Here is a 23,325-nt window from a genome sequence, read left to right on the forward strand (position 1 = left end):
CTTATCCACTCTGGACACCTCCAAAAGTAACAGCAGTGCTATCCACTTTCAATTCCCATAATATTGACTCTTTCTCATTTCAGAAAAGGGCAGGAAGGGTCAAGAATGGGTGGAGTTCTGCTTGTCAATTGACTCATCACTCTTGACTCTGACCACTCCAGTAGGGCATGCACTGGTATAGAAAGCTGCCCTTGAATTATGCGCCAGGAACCCATGAGTGAATGCTATCTCGCTTGACTGAATTGAGGTCTGCTAACAGCTATGAGGAGCTCCTGGCTTTGTGTCTGTGCTAAACAGCACAACAAGACAGCAGTAGTATGAGCCTGGTACCTCTGGCTGAGGGGACAAAGTTCAAGGAGGAGAAAGTGAGGACTGCAGATGCTGGAAATCAGTCCTTAAAAATGTGTTGCTGGAAAAGTGCAGCAGGTCAGGCAGCATCAAAGGAGAAGGAGAATCGACGTTTCAGGCATATGCCGGAAACGTCGATTCTCCTCCTTTGATGCTGCTTGACCTGATGCGCTTTTCCAGCAACACATTTTTAAGAAGGGACGAAGTTCAAGGGCAAGGCAATACAATGCAGAAAGCTATCAGCATCTGGTAGGCTCAGAGTGAGTGAACACTAAGAGACCAAGCAAAGAGCGTAGACATACAGCCTGGTCCAGTCTTTGAGCTGATGCATTTCCCTGAGTGCAAATTATCCTTGTTGCCGCATTACAATGGCAGCTGCCAGTGCAGCTTGAAGTGCAGCATGGAAGTGCAGAACTATCCTGCAAGCGGATCACAAATTTGCCATTAGGGATCTTAGAGGTTGAAGTTTCTCAAATGTCAAAGTTTGTGGACTTGTGCTCGTGTGTGGCTGGTGCCCATGGGACATATCTAAATATATCTATCCACATAGAAGTTGTTCGGAGCAAGTGGTGAGCTGAATCCATCTGGTGCAAGTACCCGGTGCTGGTTTTCATGTCAAGAATCCCCCATGTCTAGTATGTTTGGACAGGTTGGTAAGATAGGAGGCTGCATCAAATGAGGAGAATGTGGCATGAAAAGTTGTTTAAAAAGTGTTAATCAATTGGTATCTCACTGCTGCCTAGCAAGAGTCTCGCTACACCGCTTATGAAAAGCTTAAAGATGGAGCGAGATGATCTCAACAACAAAATGGATCTTGCCAAACTTCTTGTCTGATTCTGCCATACATCTTGTCCACGTTGTTTCATGGATTGATTGACTGCCTGCAGATTGTGTGCTTTCTGAACAAAGTAATCTGCAAATACAATTCTGCAAATGCAAAGACTTATATGTGTGTGTGCGTGCATGAGTGAGAGAGAGAGAGAAAATGTGTGTGTGTGTGTGCGTGTGAGAGAGAGAAGAGATTGAAGTTTTCAGCTGAGCCACCAAAATGGACCCCATTGGTCTTGCAGCAGACACGGAGGAATTCATCAGATAAATGAGACTCTGAGAATTCTTCAAAGATGTTAGCAATGAGCCAACCAATGAATTGGAACAGTCTTCAGAGAGCTCCATGGTGCAGCGACCAAACAAGAAGTCAATTTGGACCCCCTCGAGGACTGCCGCTTGGGCTTGACATGTATGCTCAAACCATCAGGAAATGTGTAAATGCCAGATTCATCAGCCATACCCACAAGGTAGAGCAAAACATCACCCGATCAACAAGCTATGCCATCCATGCTCTCAAAACCAATCACAACATTGTCATCAAACCAGCAGATAAAGGAGGAGCCATCGTCATTCAGAATAGAATGGACACTGCAAGGAACTGTACCGACAACTGAATCACCAGGAACACTACAGGCGACTACCTACTGACCCAACCAAAGAATACACGTGAACTAAGCAGGTTGATCAAAACTTTTGATTAGGTCCTACAGAGTTCATATGCACAGTCATCCATGTACTTCTCACGTAGTGGACTTCTACTGTCTTCCAAAGATACACAAAGCCAACATACCTGGACATCCCATCGTATCAGGCAATGGAACTCAGTATTCAATACCAACAACTACCAATCTCCTAGCACCATCCTACAACTCATCCACTTCATCCTCGACCACATGGTTTTCATCTTGACAACCAATTTTTCATCCAGACACACGGAACAGCCATAGGGACCAACTTTGCACCCCAATATGTCAACATTTTCATGCACAAGTTTGAACAAGACTTCTTCGTTGCACAGGACCTCCAATCTGCACTATACACAAGATATATTGATGATATTTTCTTCCTCTGGACCTGAGGAGTCACTGAAAAGACTACACAGTGTTATCAACAAGTTTCATCTCACCATCAGACTTACCATGGATTACATTTCAGTATCTGTTTAATTCTTGGATACATGCATCTCCATCAAGGATGGACACCTCAGTACCTCACTCTACCACAAACCCACCAATAAGCTCAAGATGCTGTACTTCTTTAGCTTCCACCATAAACATATTAAAACAGCCATTCCCTACAGACAAGCCTTGCACTTGCACGGGTCTGTTCAGATGAGGAAGAACGCGATGGACAATTGAAGGTGCTTAAAGACACCCTTGTAAGAACAGGGTACGATGCTCAACCCATTGATCACCAGTTTGAATGTACCACAGCAAGAAACCATAATGACCTCTTCAGGAGACAGGCACGGAAAGCGACAGATAGGCTACCCTTCGTTGTCTAGTACTTCCTGGGAGCGGAGAAACTACACCATGTTCTTCACAACCTGCAACACATTGTTGATGAGGATGAGCACCTCTCATGAGCAACTTCCCTACGTCTCCATGTCTCACCTTTAACAACTGCTGAATCTTAAAGAAACCATTGTTCGCAACAAACTGCCCAGCCTTCAGGACAACATTGACCACAACACCATACAACCTGTCATGGCAATCACTGCAAGACATGACAGAGTGTCGACATGAATACCACCATTACACGTGGGAACACCAACCACCACATATGCAGCAGGTACTCATGTGACTCAGCCAACGTTCTCTATCTCATAAGCTGCAGGCAAGGATGCCCCAAGACATGGTACATTGGCAAGACCAAGCAGACACTACCACAACAGATGAATCGACACCGCTAGACAGGGGTGTTCCCTCCCAGTCGGGGAACACTTTAGCGGTCAAGGACATTTGGCCTTGGATCTTCAGGTGACCACCCTCCACGGCGGACTTCCGGATACGCAACAATGCAGAGTGGCCGAGCAGAGGCTGTTAGCCAAGTTCGGTACCCGTGAGGATGGCCTCAACTGGGACCTTGCGTTCATGTCACAGTACAGGTGACCCCACTACACTATACACTCTCTCTCACACACACAAACACACACACACACGCATACATACACACACATTCATGCAGACCCTCTTTCATACACATACTCTCTTTCAGACAGACACACATAAACCCCCCCACACTCACACCCATGCACACAATCTCTCACAAGCTATACTCTGCCACACTCATGCACACACTCTACCAAACGTGCACACAAACAACACACACACATTTTCTCTCTCACTCACATGCTCACACACACACACATATAAGTCTATAGGGTGAATTTGCATTTGCAGAATTATAATTGCAGATATATCCTATTTTGTTCAAAAAGCACATAATCTGCAAGCAGTCAATGCAGGCAGTCAATCCATGTAATATTTTATGAATTCCTACTTTGGAAATAGAACCAGTCTAGCTCAAGATTGGGATACAGACAGACTCTAACCTCACACCTTTATTGCATTGTCTGAGTTGAGATGTCACCTTTTTTTAAATAAAACCTTAAGTTATCTTGGTAATGTGACTTAAAAGCAGTTCTGGGGTTTACATATTAATGAACCAAAACCTGAAACCCATTCTAAAAGATGAAAGACTTAACAGCAATCTAGGTTTGTTCAATATATTGTTTCAGTTGCACGACACTGTGATCTTTTGCTATAAATTCTGTGTCTTACAATCCTGCTCAACAGCTACCTAATGTGGGAGCAGTGGCCCGAAAGCTAGTAATTTCAAATAAACCTGTTGGACAGTAACATGTTGTCATGTGATTTTTAACTTTGTCCACCCCAGTCCAACACTGGCACCTCCACATCTTCACTGCGATAGCTCAATGACTGAGGAGGCAGATCATCTGGGAGGACAATGAATTTTCATGAGCCTGCATCAACATCTTAATAAGAAACAGCGTACTGGAGGGGTGATGAGAGAGAGAGAGAGTGTAGAAATCAATGCAAGAAATCCAACAGCAGAGAAATCAAAGCAACAAGGAGATCAAAGGCATTAAGTATTGCCAAGCAGGAATCAATGATAGTAGAAATGGATGCTGTTCATGCTTTCAGCTCTTTCTTTTCACAGCTATCACTCCTATTACATTGCTGGAAATACTTCCAATCTATATGTTATTGAACAGTTTGTGAAACCAGTGGCAACAATGCAGATAGGAAACACATGGTTCTTGGAGCTCAACTGTATCATCCTCAGTTTATTAAGACCTTCAGTCTGTTTCCAGCAGGTGCTGAGTCTGAAATTGTTGCCTGCACGTTTTTAGACTTAAAGGAGAAACCACAAAACAAAAATTGGTACATTTTTTTCAAAAAGCTCCTTCTGTTTTTAAACATTTACAATAAATTGAGCACAAATTCTTACCGCGCAGACTCTTTCTAATGTCGGCATCCATGATGTTGCCAGGTGGCAGTTTTGTAATACCACCCAGGACCCTTGCTTCACAGCCTTCTCAATCATATTCATGGCTATTGGCCCTTGACCCTGCCCAAGGGACAGAGAGCTCAGCTTAGATCCCCCAAATCCCTGTACAGACAGAAGAAATTGATTGATATTTTTCACATGGATGCATATAAAGACCAGAATTTTCTCAGCACCATGTAGGCTGCTTGGAGACAGGACAAGGAGTTGAAACACATCAGACTGTCTTCCCACATTGCCATAGAATTATAGAATCCTGACAGTGTGGAAACAGACTATTTAGCCCAACAAGCCCACACCGATCCTCCCAAGAGTAACCCACCCAGACCCATTCTCCTATCCTATGACCCTACATTTACCCCTGACTAAATGCACCTAACCTGCATATCTCTGAACATTATGGGCAATTTAGCATGACCAATTCACCTGATCTGCACATCTTTGGATTGTGGGAGGAAACCGGAGAACCTGGAGGAAACTGAGCAGTTGTGTTTACCTAGACATTTGCAATGGGCTGTGAAGCAATGTACTCGAAAAGGTCAATTAGTCCTTAATTATGCACAACACTGAAATTTACAGAAGGCAAATGGGCCCCTACTGTATCAGGACTCAGTCTCAATTTAATAACAGAGCCCTATCATATGATTTTGCACATCCATGTAGGAAGAGGTAGAAAGCTTCAAAAGGCACTTCTCCTTCAAACTGATCAATACCCCAGACAGTTCTGTGCACAGAATTTTCAAATTATTTCAACTAATAGGCACAGGCCACTGTCTTGCAGAGGATTTCTTTCACTTCACCTGCCTGACCTTCTACGGTGGAGTCCGAGTGCACTAATCGGATCTCCTTTGTATATCTGCTGCCTATTATTTGGAGGACAACTTTGAATGTGGCCTGTTAAATCCTGTAAGATTACACTTTAGGATGCACCTCTTATACAGTTGGGGTTCGAAAGTTCTAAACCTCTCGTTAGTGGGCGGCAAGGTGGCACAGTGGTTAGCACTGCTGCCTCACAGTGCCAGAGACCCGGGTTCAATTCCCGCCTCAGGCGACTGACTGTGTGGAATTTGCACATTCTCCCCGTGTCTGCGTGGGTTTCCTCCGGGTGCTCCGGTTTCCTCCCACAGTCCAAAGATGTGCAGGTCAGGTGAATTGGCCATGCTAAATTGTCCGTAGTGTTAGGTAAGGGGTAAATGGATTGGCCAGGCTAAATTGCCCGTAGTGTTAGGTAAGGGGTAAATGTAGGAGTATGGGTGGGTTGCGCTTTGGCGGGTCGGTGTGGACTTGTTGGGCCGAATGGCCTGTTTCCAAACTGTAATGTAATCTAATCTAAACTGAACATTATTATTTTGTGCTGAAAATTCTGGCCATTATTTCCATTTTAAAGCACAGCTGAAGCAGTATAATGCCAAATGATTTTTTTTTGTGCAATAGTGAATCATTCAATATAGAGACAGCAAAGCTTTTCAAAAGTAGTTATTTATACACAAGCCTATAAAGATATTGTTATATTGATTTTCTTACCCTACTCCAAGTGGTTCCTGAGAGGGTAATAATGCTGGTATATTTACTAGGAAATGCAAGTTCAGACATCAACTATACACAGTACATGTTCAATTTTAGTTAGGTGCATTTAGTATCTAATACTGCACTTACTGAACATCAGCCTCCATTAGTAACATCACAATGTAAATCAGATGATCCATGGTTGATTAACCAATTGCATGTCTTTTCACCATGCCTTTTCAATAGGAGCATTACAGAGCTTTTTGAAAGTGCAGAGTGCTGTGGGAAGGCAAAGGAGTACTGTTTCTGGTCAAGCATCATGAGTGGGACTTAAGAGTAAGTCCAATATTGAAACATGGAGGGTCTGAAGGTTAAAGGAAATTACTACGGTAAGGTGGATTGCTGCCATAGAAGAGTTGAAAGTGAGAACAACAATATGGATCAAAGTTGATTTCTGTAGTCTGTTTAGTTCACTTGACCTATCAACTGAACAATCAGATTTATTATTAGCTTGCATCAGAAAGGTAGGAGGCTAAAACCAGTGAGCTGTCTTAATGTACAAAGATAGAGTCATAGAGATGTACAGCATGGAAACAGGCCCTTTAGTTCAACTCATCCGTGCTGACCAGATATCCTAAATAAATCTCATCCCATTTGCCAGCATTTGGCCCACATCCCTCTAAAGCCTTCCCATTCACATATCCATCAAGATGCTTTTTAAACATTGCACATGTATCAGCTTCCACCACTTCCTCTGGCAGCTCATTTCATACACGCAGCACCTTCTGCATGAAAAAGTTGCCCCTTAGGTCCTTTTAAATCTTTCCCCTCTCACCTTAAACCTATGCCCTCTAGTTTTGGACTCCCCTATCCTGGGGAAAACCTTGGCGACACATCCTATCCCCCATGCCCCTCAAGTTTTATAAACTTCTATAAGGTCACCCTCAACAGCTGATGCTCCAGGCAAAACAGCCTCAGCCTCTCCCTACAGCTCAAACCCTTCAACCCTGGCAACACCTTTGTAAATATTTTCTGTACCCTTTCAAGTTTCACAATATCCATCCTGTAGCAGGGGGACTAGAATTGAACACAGTATTTCAAACAAGGCCTAACCAACGTTCTGTACAACCACAGCATGACCTCCCAACTCCTATACTCAATGCACTGACCAATAAATGATGTTTAACAATAACTTACAGTATTTGAACCACACTTGAAGTGTATCTAAAACATGCTATATTTTCACTATTTGGGTAGGAATTCTCACACATCAGTTTTGACCAATTTGGTCCACGAAGAGAAAGACAACTATTATGGATTTGACTCAAATCTTTCAAGGCAAATAAGTTTGGTAAAATTTGATCAGAATTCATCTGATGGATTATCCTTTCAATTTCAAGGACCAGACTTACTTTGTATTTGTTTGCTTAGTAGCACCAGCTTTGAACATTATTCCACAATAAAATTGTACCCTCACATCAGTACTCTAATATTTACTATGTCGAGGCTTTGCAGCAGGAGTAGTAGGAGGTGCATTTCCTTGAACAGCATGGGTAGATTCAACACATCTTTAATCAGCAATATAGTTATTACTTTTCAATATACCTGATCTTCAGCAAACTTGAGGAGGGCAGCCATTGGGTCAGCACCAGGCGAAAGGATGAATATAAGTGGTGCAATGCAGTGACTGTCGCCAAAAGCACTACCCAGATCAAATGGAGGAGGTTCAATGAATTGTCGGCCAAGTTTAGCTGTTACATATTCCTGCGTCATTGGAATAAACTGAAGAAGAGTTGATTTTTTAAAGATATGAATATCAAATAAAATGTTACTACTAATCAATCATGCAATAAATCATACTCCAACATGTGCAGACAGGAGTGTCAGTTTTAATTAGCAATGCAGTGACAAATTTGAGATAGCTTATATATTGCCAAGTAGAATATCCTGAAGCAAAAAACAAACTTATACTTGTTTAAATTTTAACACAAACATTTTTATTAAATTGTGATTGTAGTATCAGTGATCTCTCCTTTTGGGATTTTATACTCAAAGCCAGTTACAGAATTAGGAGAAGATCCTGTCAAGAAGAAAGGTGATTCTCAAATGCTTCACAGTAAATATGCATTCAGTAGTATTCTTAAAACATTTGGAGTGCAATTTGGAATCTTGGATTACTCTGACTTTTTGGGGGGAAAAGTTGGTACATCATGCATTCTAATCAATTTGAATCTGCACTTAGCATCCAAGGACAGATGATGCAGTGAAGTGTTGTAAATAACTGCTATTGCATCAGGCACAGAAGTTCTTAAGGCTTCCCACATTTATAACAGAATGGTTACTGGCATACTGAAGTACATGGAACACAAGACAATATAACCACCGAGATTGAAACATTTGGTGCACAGGGAAAATACAATTCTTGCTGAAGGAACTTTTGAAGAATGATGGTTGCAAGTTCAAGATAGAGATGAGTGATGCATCAATGTAGCAATAATTTAATATAAAATCTACAATCTAATCTGGATCTCTATTTTGATAGATATATGGGTGCATTAACTTACAACAAATGTTGTGATTTCAGGTTGTGTTAAACCCGAACCCTATCATTACTGATCAAGATCAAATCACATTATAGAGATATTAGAATCATTAGACAGATTATAGGAGTTTGAATTACGTGCGCTATGACATAAGGTGTGGTAGAACTGAATAAGAAGTCTGCCAATATCCATATTGAAGTCAGGAGCATCACACTTCATCTTTTATGCTTCTCTCAAGCAGCGAGGCAAGTTTTTTGCTAAGGCAATTATGAGAAATTAATGCTTGTTAAACATTTTGTGGATGGCCAAGCTCACCTCATGAATAGCCAGTTATCAAACAAGCTAGATGTCAAGAAAACTAGACATGGAAACAAGTCTGAGTACCTGGTGCATTCAGCTCACTACTTAGTATTATTGACATTTGTGTTGCATATGAATAAACAGCAGTTCAGGACATGATCTACAGGCGCCAGAAACATGCACCCATCTCCACAGACACTGCCATAACCCAGCTCCGGACGACTGTCCAGGGCACCTCTCTAATACAATGGAAGCCTGGCTTGCATTACAGGAAGTGCAAGCAACTAACTGCAGCTCAGACACTTTGTGCGCAGGGACAAGGACCTAGCTAACTGATTGGACAAGGCTGCAACTCAGGGCTGCTCGCTTACTTAGCACCTATCAGCATGTCGCTGGAAGAACACAGCAAGCCAGGCAGCATTAGGAAGTGGAGAAATCAACTTTGCAACCCTTCGGGTGCAACCCTTCTTCAGGACTGGGTGTTGGGGGAGCTGCAGATAAAGGGGGTGGTGTGGGCAGGGTGGTGAAGTAGAGAGAGGTAAAGACAGGTTGAGGGTATGACCTGGTTGATCAATCGGAGGAATGAATCTAGTTGGTGGCAGGGAGCAGTGGATGGGAAGGGAGTCGGGAGGTGGAAAGGGATGTTTTTGAAATTGGAGAACTCAATGTTGAGTCCTCCAGACTGTAATCGCCAGGTGGAAGATGTGGTATTGATTCTCCAATTTGCAGTATGGTTCATCGTGGCAATGGAGAAGGCCAAGGATGGTCAAGTTTTAAAGGGAGCAGTTAGGGGAATTGAAATGGGCGGTGACTGGGAGGTTCTGGTCAGCCCCTACGGGCCCGGCTGCAATGGTCAGTGAACCATTCCCTAAGTTTACGTTCAATCTCCCCAATTTAGAGAAGATCACATTGGGAGCACTTGATGCAGTAAACTAGGTTGGAGGACCAAACATAAACTTAGGGAACAGTTCACCAAGCCTTGCAGCCAGGCCCGCAGCCTTTCAATACTTTGGAACTCTGGGACACCTGGGACTTGTGTAATTATACAGGTACAATCCTTTATCCAAAAAGTTCCAAAATCCGTAGTTTATTTCATGAAGTATTTTTCTCTCTAACAAGGTAGTTTGGAGTGCAAACCACACCCTCTTGGCCCACATCACTCAGATGTGATGTGGTGGCGTGGCCCAGTACTGGCAGACATCAATTCTGTCTCAGCACTCTTAGTACTCACAGGTGCATCTGTTGTTTGGTATGAATTTTTACATTTCATCATTAAACTGTCACTTAAAAATTCTGAATTCCAAACTGCGAAAACCAGCTAGCCCCAAGGATTTTGGATAAAGGATTGTGTATGTGCATTAGGTGGCTTTGCATGCAGGGACACAGATCTAATGTATCTGCATAGAGTGCTTCTAACAGGTTTTAGCTTCTTTGCTTAGTGCTCATTCATTTTACCTTGGAGTCTGTGAGCTTCACATTGCTCTTTAGATGCACATTTACTGAGTGCAACACTGATTTGCTGGCTGCCAGCCTCTTTGTGAGTCACACCACTTTCTTAGCATACAGGATCTTTAATGTTCAGCTACAGACTGCCAACCTCTATGGCTTGTATTGCTATTTGGCGCAGAAAGAAAGGCAGTCTTGATAATGGAGAGCACTGAAAAATCAATGTATCACATAGCATGTGCAGCTTTGGGCTACATCAATGTCAGACTGCAGTGTGTGCCTGCATTTTACTGAGTAAATATATTACAAGAAAATGACTATTCATGAAAGTCAAAGGGGAGCAGCTTTTGGTGCACTAAAGGGAAATATGGTAATTGAAGGGGTACCACTGCAGTCAGTCAAGTGGATTGTCCTATTCAAATCTAGTAGATGGCAATAGTCTATCAGGTACTTAATTCTGCTCGAGTTCCGGGGTCTATGTCCTTCTGTATCTGGGGTTGTGCCAGGTTCACCCCACAAGTTGTGAAAACAATCCAGGGACTGGATGCTGTTGAGACATTGGTCCAGCAAATGGGCCATAGTCAGTTGGAGCTGTACTGCCAAATCAATCTGAGGTGGACCACTGTCTGTCCTTGAGATTTGGTTAATAATGGTTGACGTCTTACAGGGTAGTCTATGTTGTCCTGCGGAAAGTAAGCAATTCAAATCTGGGACCTATTTGTGCAGGGTTGCTGAGGTAACAGTAATGGTGATATGGGGAAATTATAGATAGTCGGGTGAAAGGGCCTCTGTGAATTAGAGGAGATTGAGAGCTCTGGAAGTTGGAGATAGGGAGTATATCAAATAGGTCACAGAAACTCTTGCCAAAAAGGGTCATGGGAATTTCTAAAGTCATGGCCTCTGGGGGGGTTAAGTGAAGACATTAATAGTTATGTAAAAGGCTTCAATAGAATTGGAGGGCCGGGGCAGCGGGAGGTGCTGAAAGGTCATGAGAGCCACAAGGACAGTAATACAAAGGAAAGCATAAAGGGTGAAGGAAAATTTCTTTAATACAGGCAGAGCAGGTAACTCACTCACACAGAAACAAAGCTGAACCTTAGCAAGACAGACAAAAAGTCAACTGCGCAACAACCAGACAAAATGATTGATTTCACATACAGAATGGGCAAAAATTCGTTGGAAAATTCATACCACCACTGATTGAGTAAATATTTTCAATTTGCACTTCATTTGCATTGTCTAAGAATGTACATTTAAAGTGAGGGCCTCAAGCAAACATGACCACTTATACTGTACACAGGATGAAAGGACCTGGTCTGTTACATCAAAACAAACTTTTCTTCTGCTGTGGTTTGGGGACTGTACTGGTGGTTTAATGGCAAAGTTTTATACCACATGTGGCATTAAAACTTTGTTTGTGTAATGTATAATTAGATAAAGTAACATACAGTAATATTATGGTTCCAAAAGGAGCTAAGGCCTCCTTGGGAAGTCTCCATGCATTTCATCCTGATGCCCATCAGGGGGTCACAGTGATCCTGAATTTTTATGCCAGAATTTCATTCTAGAAAAAAACTCAGGACCTGCATCAAATCTCCTAATTCTCAATCTTTAAGTGTATCCTGGATGATACTGATGTCATTTTTCACAGGCACAGATTCTCATATTACTCCCCTGTGGTGCAGAGTAAAGCAGCTCGGACAATGGGATTCTCCATAATCACTGGCCTGGGGCATAGTGCACTATCGACTGTACGCATGTCGCTACGATAGCACTATATCAACCACCTGCAGAGATGGTCAACAGAAAAAGCTTCCACTTCACCAATGTTCAAATTATATGTGACCATCAATGCCAGAGTAATGCATCATCAAAATAATCTAACTGAAACCTACTTCTAGGTTGAATGAGCTGGACTTGGACTTTATTTAATCGTTCAATCGTTCAATATAATATGCAAGCAGCCCTCACTTACTACAAGGATATGTGAATTTTTTATTTTTGTAGTCCTTGACCTTTTGTTTCACTGAATAGATGTCTCATTATCCCTGTGATTGTAAGGTTTATATCTTTGGGTGATCCCACTTTCAATATAAAATTATGTGTGCCAAAATCTCTTATGATAGCCAGTAGATTGAGATTGTGCAGATTAACAATAGATTAGTACTGGTGGAATGAAGCACAGCACAGCACAGTGCAATGAAGCATACTTCGTTGGTTGTCCATTGAGGTCTCTCCAACTCCACCTGAATGGATAGTTTCTTCTCCATCTAAATCCAGAATTCTCTCATTTCTGAAAATGAAGAGCCTGATGTCCAACAAAGCATCCCCCACCCCCGCCTCCAAATATGGTCTCGGACCTCAGGCTCAGTTGTGGGCCAATTTTATTTGTCCATTGAGATGAGCGTCATAGAGTAATAGAGATGTACAGCATGGAAACAGACCCTTTGGTCCAACCTGTCCATGCCGACCAGATATCCTAACCCAATCTAGTCCCACCTGCCAGCACCCAGCCCATATCCCTCCAAACCTTTCCTATTCATATACCCATCCAAATGCCTCTTAAATGTTGCAATTGTACCAGACTGCACCATTTCCTCTGGCAGCTCATTCCATACCTTTACCACCCTCTGTGTGAAAAAGTTGCCTCTTAGGTCTCTTTTATATGTTTCCCCTCTCACCCTAAACCTATGCCCTCTAGTTCTGGACTCCCTGACCCCAGGGAAAAGACTTTGTCCATTTACCATATCCATGCCCCTCATAATTTTGTAAGCCTCTATAAGGTTTCAGGGACAACAGCCCCAGCCTGTTCAGCCTCTTCCTATAACTCAAATCCTCCAACCCTGGCAACATCCTTGGAAATCTTTTCTGAACCCTTTCAAGTTTCACAACATCTTTCCGATAGGAAGGAGACCAGAATTACATGCAATATTCCAACAGTGGCGTAACCAATGTCCTGTACAGTCGCAACATGACCTCCCAACTCCTGGACTCAATACTCTGACCAATAAAGGAAAGCATACCAAACACCTTCTTCACTATCCTATCTACCAGCAACTCCACTTTTAAGGAGCTATGAACCTGCACTCCAAGGTCTCTTTGTTCAGCAACACTCCCTAGGACCTTTAAGTCTATAAGTCCTGCTAAGATTTGCTTTCCCAAAATGCAGCTCCTCGCATTTATCTGAATTAAACTCCATCTGCCACTTCTTAGCCCATTGGCTCAACTAGTCAAGATCCTGTTGTAATCTGAGGTAACCCTCTTCGCTGTCCACTACACCTCCAATTTTGGTGTCACCTGCAAACTTATTAACTGTACCTCTTATGCTCGCATCCAAATCATTTATGTAAATGACAAAAAGTAAAGGACCCAACACCAATCCTTGTGGCACTCCACTGGTCACAGGCCTTCAGCCTGAAAAACAACCCTCCACCACCATCCTCTGTCTTCTACCTTTGAGCCAGTTCTGTATCCAAATGGCTAGTTCTTCCCGTATTCCGTGAGATCTAATCTTGCTAACCAGTCTCCATGGGGAACCTTGTCAAATCTTAAAAATGTGTTGCTGGAAAAGCGAAGCAGGTCAGGCAACATCAAAGGAGCAGGAGAATCGACGTTTCGGGCATAAGCCCTTCTGAATGAGATCTCGATGTTCCGATACAAACATTACATCAAAGATGTGTTTCCAACACTGACCGCGTTTTTTGTTTACAGTGATTAAACAGGCACTGTCTCCAAATGACTGACCTCTCGCCCTCTCTCTCTCCCCACACTTTCACTGGCGTTCTAGAGGGGGGTGTACCCTAAACCCCCCACCCACCCCCACTTCCCAGGAATAATCTCTCCAACATTGTCCTGTGCAAGGCAAACATGGAACCTGTCAAAACGTTGCAGTAAAAAGTTGCATGTGTGTGTGTGTGCGCACTATTTGGAGACTTACCCCACAATGACAGTAGTAGCAGCAGTCTTATTGTTGATGTGCAGTTCGGATGCACCGGAAAGGGGCCAGGGGTGAATGGAGCAGGGGGTAGCAGGGGGCTGTGTTGGTGGTGGGGGCGGGCACGCTTTGAGCTGGGGTGTGGGGACAGGGGGTGGGGTTTGGACCAGGTTGGGGGCGGGTGCAGATTTGGATCAGGTTGGGGGCCGAAGATGGGGTTGGGCAGGTTGGGGACAGGGGAGCGGATTTGGACTGGGTTGGGCCGGGGGATGGGCGGGTTTGGACCTGGTTGAGGCAGGAGATGGGGTTGGGTGCAAGGGCGGGGGGGCGGGGGTTGGACCAGGTTGGGGGCAGGGGACGAGTTGGGGGCGGAGGGGAGGGGTTGGAATGGGTTTGGGGGCGGGGTCTCGTGCGCTGTGTGCTGCTGCAGTCTCCTGAACACGGAGCAGACTTTAAAACTCTGAGCCCCAGAGGAAATTGATTTTCCGAATAATCGATTATCCGAACGAAATAGTGCCCGCCCATCACGTTTCCACTGTAGATCTCATCTACTGCTCTGCCCTCATCAAACTTTTTTGTTACTTCTTCAAAAAACTGAATCAAGTTGTGAGACATGATTTCCCACGCACAAAGCCATGTTGACAATCCCTAATCAGTCCTTGCCTTTCCAAATACATGTACATCGTGTCCCTCAGAATTCCCTCCAACAACTTGCCCACAACTGAGGTCAGGCTCACTGGTCTATAGTTCCCTGGCTTGTCCTTACCGCCCTTCTTAAACAATGGCACCACGTTGCCAACCTCCAGTCTTTCGGCACCTCACCTGTGACTATCGATGATACAAATATCTCAGCAAGAGGCCCAGCAATCACTTCTCTAGCTTCCCACAGAGTTCTGGGGTACACCTGATCAGCTCCTGGGGATTTATTCACCTTTATGCGTTGCAAGACATCCAGCACTTCCTCCTCTATAATATGGAAATTTTGCAAGATGTCACCATCTATTTCCCTACAGTCCATATCTTCCATATCCTTTGCCACAGTAAATACTGATGCAAAATACTCGTTTAGTATCTCCCCCATTTTATGTGGGTCCACACAAAGACTGCCTTGCTGATCTCTGAGGGGGCCTAATCTCTCCCTAGTTACCGTTTTGTCCTTAATGTATTTGTAAAAACCCTTTGAATTCTCCTTAACTCTATTTGCCAAAGCTATCTCATGTCCCCTTTTTGCCCTCCTGATTTCCCTCTTAAGTATACTCCTACTTCCTTTTTCCTCTTCTAAGGATTCACTCGATCTATCCTGTCTATACCTGACCTATGCTGCCTTCTTTTTCTTAACCAAACCCTCAATTTCTTTAAAAATCACACAACACCAGGTTATAGTCCAACAGGTTTAATTGGAAGCACACTAGCTTTCGGAGCGACGCTCCTTCATCAGGTGATTGTGGAGACTCGATCGTAACACAGAATTTATAGCAAACGTTTGCAGTGTGATGTAACTGAAATTATACATTGAAGAATTGATTGTCTGTTAAGCCTTTCATCTGTTAGAATACAGTGATAGTTTCACTTCTTTCATGTGTAAATCACAAAACCCTTTTTTTTAAAGTTGCATTCTCAGGTTAGCTGTTAACAATGGTGATAGCTAGATAATATGTTGAAGGTGTTAGCCCCCTGTGTTCTCTGTCTATGACCTGATGTTTAGATTGATTCCAATCTAAAAAGTGAAATAACAGAGTTTTACATAAATTCATGCAGTTTTTGAGCTCAGAGTTCGACATGAATCTATGTGGTTTTTGAGCAAAGTGCAATGTAACTCTGAAAGTACCAAAAAAATTCACTACACACAATATATATGTGTGCATGTGGGTCTTTGTCTGTCTGTCTGTGTGTCTGTCTGGGGTGGGGGTTGTGAGTGTGAGAAAGTGTGTGTGTGTGTGTGTATATCTGTGTCCGTGTGCATGTGAGAGTTTGTGTGTGTGTAGGAATATCTGTGTGTGTGTGTGTATAGTGCTATGGTGGTAACCTGTAGTGTGACATGAACACAAGGTCCCAGTTGAGGCCCTCCCTATGGGTACCGAACTTAGCTATCAGCCTCTGCTGAGCCACTTTCCTCTGCTGCCTGTCCCGAAGTCCACCTTGGAGGATGGTCACCCGAAGGTCCGAGGCTGAATGTCCTGGACCACTGAAGTGTTCCCCAACTGGGAGGGAACCCTCCTGTCTGTTGATTGTTCTGCGGTGCCCATTCATCCGTTGTCGTAGCCTTTGCTCGGTTTCCCCAATGTACCATGCCTCTGGGCATCCTTGCCTGCAATGTATAAGATAGACAACGTTGGCTGAGTCACATGAGTACCTGCCATGTACACGGTGGGAGGTGTCCCCACGCGTAATAGTGGTATCGATGTCCACAATCTGACACGTCTTGCAGCGTCCACCGTGACAGGGTTGTATGGAGTTGTCCTGAAAGCTGGGCAGTTTGCTACGAACAATGATCTGTTTGAGGTTTGGCGGTTGTTTAAAGGCAAGTAGTGGAGGTGTGGGGAAGGTCTTGCTGAAGTGCTCATCTCCATTGATAATGTGTTGCAGGTCACGAAGAACATGGCGTAATTTTTCAGCCCCTGGGAAGTACTGAACAACGAAGGGTACCCTGTCAAATGCAGCCCGTGTCTGTCTCCTGAGGAGGTCATTACGGTTCCTTGCTGTGGCACGTCGGAACTGGCGGTCGATGAGTTGAACATTGTACCCCGTTCTTGTGAGGGCATCCTTGAGTACTTCCAGGTGTCTGTCACGTTCCTCCTCATCTGAGCAGATCTGGTGTATCCGTAGGGCTTGTCCATAGGGAATGGCTGTTTTAATATGTTTTGGGTGGAAGCTGGAGAAGTGTAGCATTGTGAGGTTGTCTGTGGGTTTGCAGTAGAGTATGGTGCTGAGGTGTCTATCCTTGATGGAGACACACGTGTCCAAGAATGAGACAGACAGTCGAGAGTAGTCCATGGTGAGTTTGATGGTGGGATGAAAATTGTTGATGTCACTGTGTAGTTTTATCAGTGACTCCTCGCCATGGGTCCAGAGGAAGAAAATGTCATCAATGTACCTGGTGTACAATGTTGGTTGGAGATCCTGCACAGAGAAGAAATCTTGTTCGAATCTGTGCATTAAAATGTTGGCATATTGGGGTGCAAATTTGGTCCCCAGGGCTGTTCCGTATGTCTGGATGAAGAATTGGTTGTCAAAGGTGAAGACGTTGTGATCGAGGATAAAGCGGATGAGTTGTAGGATGGTGTTTGGAGACTGGCAGTTGTTGGTGTTGAGTACTGAGGCTGTTGCCGCGATGCCGTCATTGTGGGGCATGCTGGTGTAGAGTGCGGAAACATCCATTGTGACGAGGAATGTTCCTGGTTCGACTGGTCCATGGGTGCTGAGTTTCTGTAAGAAATCCGTAGTGTCGCGACAGAAGCTGGGGATCCCCTGTACAATAGGTTTCAAGATGCTATGTGGAAGGTGATCACCATTGCACTACACACACACACACACAGATATTCCTACACACACACACACACACTCTCACATGCACACGGACACAGATACACACACACACATACACACATACACACTTTCTCACACTCACAACCCCCACCCCAGACAGACACACAGACAGACAGACAAAGACCCACATGCACACATATGTATTGTGTGTAGTGAATTTTTTTGGTACTTTCAGAGTTACATTGCACTTTGCTCAAAAACCACATAGATTCATGTCGAACTCTGAGCTCAAAAACTGCATGAATTTATGTAAAACTCTGTTATTTCACTTTTTAGATTGGAATCAATCTAAACATCAGGTCATAGACAGAGAACACAGGGGGCTAACACCTTCAACATATTATCTAGCTATCACCATTGTTAACAGTTAACTGAGAATGCAACTTTAAAAAAAAGGGTTTTGTGATTTACACATGAAAGAAGTGAAACTATCACTGTATTCTAACAGATGAAAGGCTTATCAGACAATCAATTCTTCAATGTATAATTTCAGTTACATCACACTGCAAATGTTTGCTATAAATTCTGTGTTACGATCGAGCCTCCACAATCATCTGATGAAGGAGCGCCGCTCCGAAAGCTAGTGTGCTTCCAATTAAACCTGTTGGACTATAACCTGGTGTTGTGTGATTTTTAACTTTGTACACCCCAGTCCAACACCGGCATCTCCGAATCTCAATTTCTTTAGTCATCCAGCATTCCCTGTACCTACCAGCCTTGCCTTTCACCCTGACAGGAATATACTTTCTCTGGATTCTCGTTATCTTATTTCTGAAGGCTTCCCATTTTCGTGCCATCCCTTTACCTGCGAACACATGCCCCCAATCAGATTTTGAAAGTTCTTGCCTAATACCATCAAAATTGACCTTGCTCCAATTTAGTTCTTCAACTTTTAGATCTGGTCTATCCTTTTCCATCACTATTTTAAATCTAATAGAATTATGACAGAAATTTGAATATGTTGGAAATGGATGGAAGAGCAATTAATGGTGATGCACAAATAGGAGAAGTGGTGAGGTGTTTCCAGTTAGTGATTAGGAAGTGCAGAGGACAAAAACAGTTAGTAGCTTGGCAGCAAGAAGTAGTTGACAGGTATTGAATGCACACAACTCATGGAATACAAAGAATTGTAGACCATGAGCTTTGGTGAGAGGTATATGCAATGGCAGAATTAAAGTGAGCAGTGGTCCTGTGAGAGTGGTGTTAGCAAGAGGCGCAGAGGGCAGATTATTGATCTTCTTCCTCCATTCCTTTTCATCCATAACAAAACACTGACCTGGGTTGCACTTTATGTCTAGGCTGGCCAGGTCTAGTGATGTGGCTCCATGTAGCAGCCCATTGGAAAAGTCCGCCAAAATGTCCAAGTCCGAGTCTGCAAATCAGAGACCGAGCTTTCTTTTCCTCTGAGCCTTATGTTGAATGTTGAGGCTCAAGCCTCATAATGAGGTGCTGCACACCTATTCAGACAGTGGCCTGCAGTGTCTGAATAGGTGTGCAGCAGGGCTTTAAATACAGCACCAAAGACATGTTAATGTCATGAAAGTGGCAAACACTTCCATGTCTCCAGGCATGCAATACCCCAAAGCAAGGTATCTGATAGCCTGGTTGCATAATTCACATGATTCCTGAAGAAGGGCTTATGCCGAAACGTCGATTCTCCTGCTCCTTCCGTGCTGCCTGACCTGCTGTGCTTTTCCAGCAACACATTTTTCAGCTCTGATCTCCAGCATCTGCAGTCCTCACTTTCTCCTGCATAATTCACAAGGTGACGAGCAGAAGCTTGTGACACAAAAATCACTGTGAGCTATGACGGACCAATGAATTTCATTTATCACTCCAACAGAAAATGGGAAAATTCTGCCCGAGAGTCAAATGGAGTTCACAGAAAGACCACTTTGTAAAAGGTAAAAACAATGACTGCAGATGCTGGAAACCAGATTCTGGATTAGTGGTGCTGGAAGAGTACAGCAGTTCAGGCAGCATCCGAGGAGCAGTAAAATCGACGTTTCGGGCAAAAGCCCTTCATCAGGAATACAGGCAGTGAGCCTGAAGGGTGGAGAGATAAGTGAGAGGAGGGTGGGGGTGGGGAGAAAGTAGCATAGAGTACAATAGGTGAGTGGGGGAGGGGATGAAGGTGATAGGTCGGGGGGGGGTGAGGGTGGAGTGGATAGGTGGAAAAGAAGATAGGCAGGTAGGACAAGTCCGCCTCCGCTGTATCTGCTCCCAGGAGGACCAGTTCCACCACAGAACACACCAGATGGCCTCCTTCTTTAGAGACCACAACTTCCCTTCCCACGTGGTTAAAGATGCCCTACAACGCATCTCGTCCACATCGCACACCTCCGCCCTCAGACCCCACCCCTCCAAACGTAACAAGGACAGAACTCCCCTGGTGTTCACCTTCCACCCTACCAACCTTCGCATAAACCAAATCATCCACCGACATTTCTGCCACCTCCAAACAGACCCCACCACCAGGGATATATTTCCCTCTCCACCCCTTTCCGCCTTCCGCAAAGACCGTTCCCTCTGTGACTACCTGGTCAGGTCCACACCCCCAACAACCCACCCTCCCATCCTGGCACCTTCCCCTGCCACCGCAGGAACTGTAAAACCTGCGCCCACATCTCCTCCCGCACTTCCATCCAAGGCCCTAAAGGAGCCTTCCACATCTATCAAAGTTTTACCTGCACATCCACCAATATTATTTATTGTATCCGTTGCTCCCGATGCGGTCTCCTCTACATTGGGGAGACTGGACGCCTCCTAGCAGAGCGCTTTAGGGAATATCTCCGGGACACCCGCAACAATCAACCACACCAGCCTGTGGCCCAACATTTCAACTCCCCCTCCCACTCTGCCAAGTACATGGAGGTCCTGGGCCTCACTCACCGCTGCTCCCTCACCACCAGACGCCTGGAGGAAGAACGCCTCATCTTCCGCCTCGAAACACTTCAACCCCAGGCATCAATGTGGACTTCAACAGTTCCCTCATTTCCCCTTCCCCCACCTCACCCCAGTTCCAAACTTCCAGCTCAGCACTGTCCCCATGACTTGTCCTACCTGCCTATCTTCTTTTCCACCTATCCACTCCACCCTCCCCCCCCCCGACATATCACTTTCACCCCCTCCCCCACTCACCTATTGTACTCTATGCTACTTTCTCCCCCCCCCCCCCATCCTCCTCTCACTTATCTCTCCACCCTTCAGGCTCTCTGCCTTTATTCCTGATGAAGGGCTTTTGCCTGAAACGTCGATTTTACTGCTCCTCGGATGCTGCTTGAACTGCTGTGCTCTTCCAGCACCACTAATACAGAAAGACCACTTCATCATGTGCACAAAATGAACTTATTCTAGAACTGGCTTTTTAAAAATATGCAACAATTAGCAAATGTTTATCTCGTGATACATTTTCATCAATAATAAAGTTAAAAATCCTGTTTATAAAAATGAGGTTATTTTGTCTTTACCTAAAAATATTGTTGATATCTCTTTGTTTATTGTGTCTAAAGTCTATTTTACTTCTCGTTTTTATGTCTTCTAAGTCATTTCAAGACTATACGCTTCTGTTAATAAGTTGTAGATGTTAACTACATGGTTTAAGCTGTGAAGAAAATTGACATTTAAACCTTGTCAGGCCTCAGGCAGCGAATTACAAGCATCTTCTGGAAGCTTCTAAGACCTTCGGCCCATCGGCCAGGAAATACCTCTCGGTATGGCTCCTGAAAACAGCAGGAAAATTGAAAAATTATTGGAAAATACATACAAAATATTTTAAAAATGATAGTACAGATAATACTTTGTACTAAGAACTGTAAAAGGTTAGATTTTTAACCACATTAAATTTGAAACCACTGATTTCAATAAATATATTTGATATCCTTATTCCAACTAAAACATCAATGTTCCCCCATCTCAGCTATTCCTCAGTATGGTTTTTTTCTCCCTGGACACTACTTTATCCCAAACAAACTCGTTGTTCCACTATTAACCTGACCTTGCAAGTTTCTACCTTGATCTTCAATCTTCCTTGCCTCCTGAAAATTCTTGAACGTGTTATTTTGCAAATACACACCAATTAGTCCCACCACCCCTCTTCTGGATTGCGTCAAAGAAATTATGTATTCCGTACAATGAGTGCATAAGTTGTCTTGTCTCTCAAAGACAGTGTTTATTATATCATTCCCCTTCAATGCCCCTCATTTGGTCTATTCTGAAAATTTTCTTTGTAGGAAAACACTTTCAGCATTGGCTTCCATCTCCTCTTCTTCTTTCTCCTCCTGAAGTGAACTTTGGATTCCAAAGGTGATGATACACTCTCATAATTGCAAGATTAAGGAGAAATCACAAACATGGAAACCCTTGTACATTAGCTATACATTTAGAGAGATCCCTTCTGGTTAAAGTTGTCATGGTGGTGGATAGAGATTTACATGTGTGTTCCAGAAGTCCACCATCCCAGAGAATGCACTTAGTTATTTAAACCCAGTCTTTCCTCCTCAGGAATAGGAAGATGAAGTTCACCTCCTATTGTTGACATCCCTTGTCACCTCTCCAATACATCTGTGGATGGTAAACTGCAGCATATTTTCAATGTCATCAGCTTTTACTTTGAAGGATCCTATAGCTTAGGAAAAGGAGTGAGGGCGATCTTTGCAATCACAGAGAGGCTATCCTCCACCTGACTTAGACAGCATGTCACAGTGATCCAACTATATCAGTACCTCTTAGAAGCAAAGCCTCCTGAGCCTCTACTTCCAGTTTATCACAGATTAAGAGTCGTGCTTCTGGAAAACACTTTCTAGTTAGTGGCTTCAATGGATAGCCCTCATTCACTCTCCTCCTCAGGGAGACTTCTCTCTATGCCTCCTTTCAACATGCTGCTTATCTCATACTGCAACTACTTTCCTCATACATACACAAAGTAATTTTCTGCTTTTATGCAGTCAGCAAAAATGTCCGAATTGCTTCAGCAATTAAACACACCAGTCCGTAAACTTCACCAGAAAACAAGCTAATAGCACCTCACCTGCAATATACTAAGTAGCTTGAAGTAGCCTATTATAGGGCACATCATTCTTCTTAGCTCTTGTTATTTCAGGAGTCAATAAAGGGAATCAATAAAGGGATGGAAGGTGTCATCAACAGTGCGATCAAGCAGCACCTGCTCAGCAAAAACCTGTGCAGTGATATCCAGTTTGGGTTCCGCCAGGGCCACCCAGCTCCTGATATCATTACAGCCTTGGTTCAAACATGGACAAAAGAGCTGAATTCCAGAGATGAGAAAAGAGTAACATCCCTTGACATCAAAGTGCATCTGACTAAGTGTGGCATCAAAGAGTC

At 43.8% G+C, this 23,325-nt stretch overlaps 1 protein-coding gene across 2 annotated transcripts in view; it reads right to left on the reverse strand.

The window, feature by feature from the left end:
- The window catches only part of dnah7 (dynein, axonemal, heavy chain 7), a 417,860-nt gene that overhangs the window by 74,907 nt on the left and 319,628 nt on the right, over window positions 1–23,325 (reverse strand). For both annotated transcript variants that reach the window (XM_087988680.1, XM_043692898.2), the window contains 3 exons: window positions 21,612–21,704; window positions 7,819–7,995; window positions 4,651–4,812 (listed from right to left, as the gene is read on the reverse strand). In XM_087988680.1, coding sequence (XP_087844806.1) covers window positions 4,651–4,812; window positions 7,819–7,995; window positions 21,612–21,704 — 432 coding nt within the window. The remainder of the gene's footprint in view (window positions 1–4,650; window positions 4,813–7,818; window positions 7,996–21,611; window positions 21,705–23,325) is intronic.

Source organism: Chiloscyllium plagiosum, unplaced genomic scaffold (assembly GCF_037043375.1).
Source record: "Chiloscyllium plagiosum isolate Xiang-an unplaced genomic scaffold, Cpla_swu_hap1 HiC_scaffold_7, whole genome shotgun sequence".
Classification (NCBI taxonomy): Eukaryota; Metazoa; Chordata; class Chondrichthyes; order Orectolobiformes; family Hemiscylliidae; genus Chiloscyllium; species Chiloscyllium plagiosum.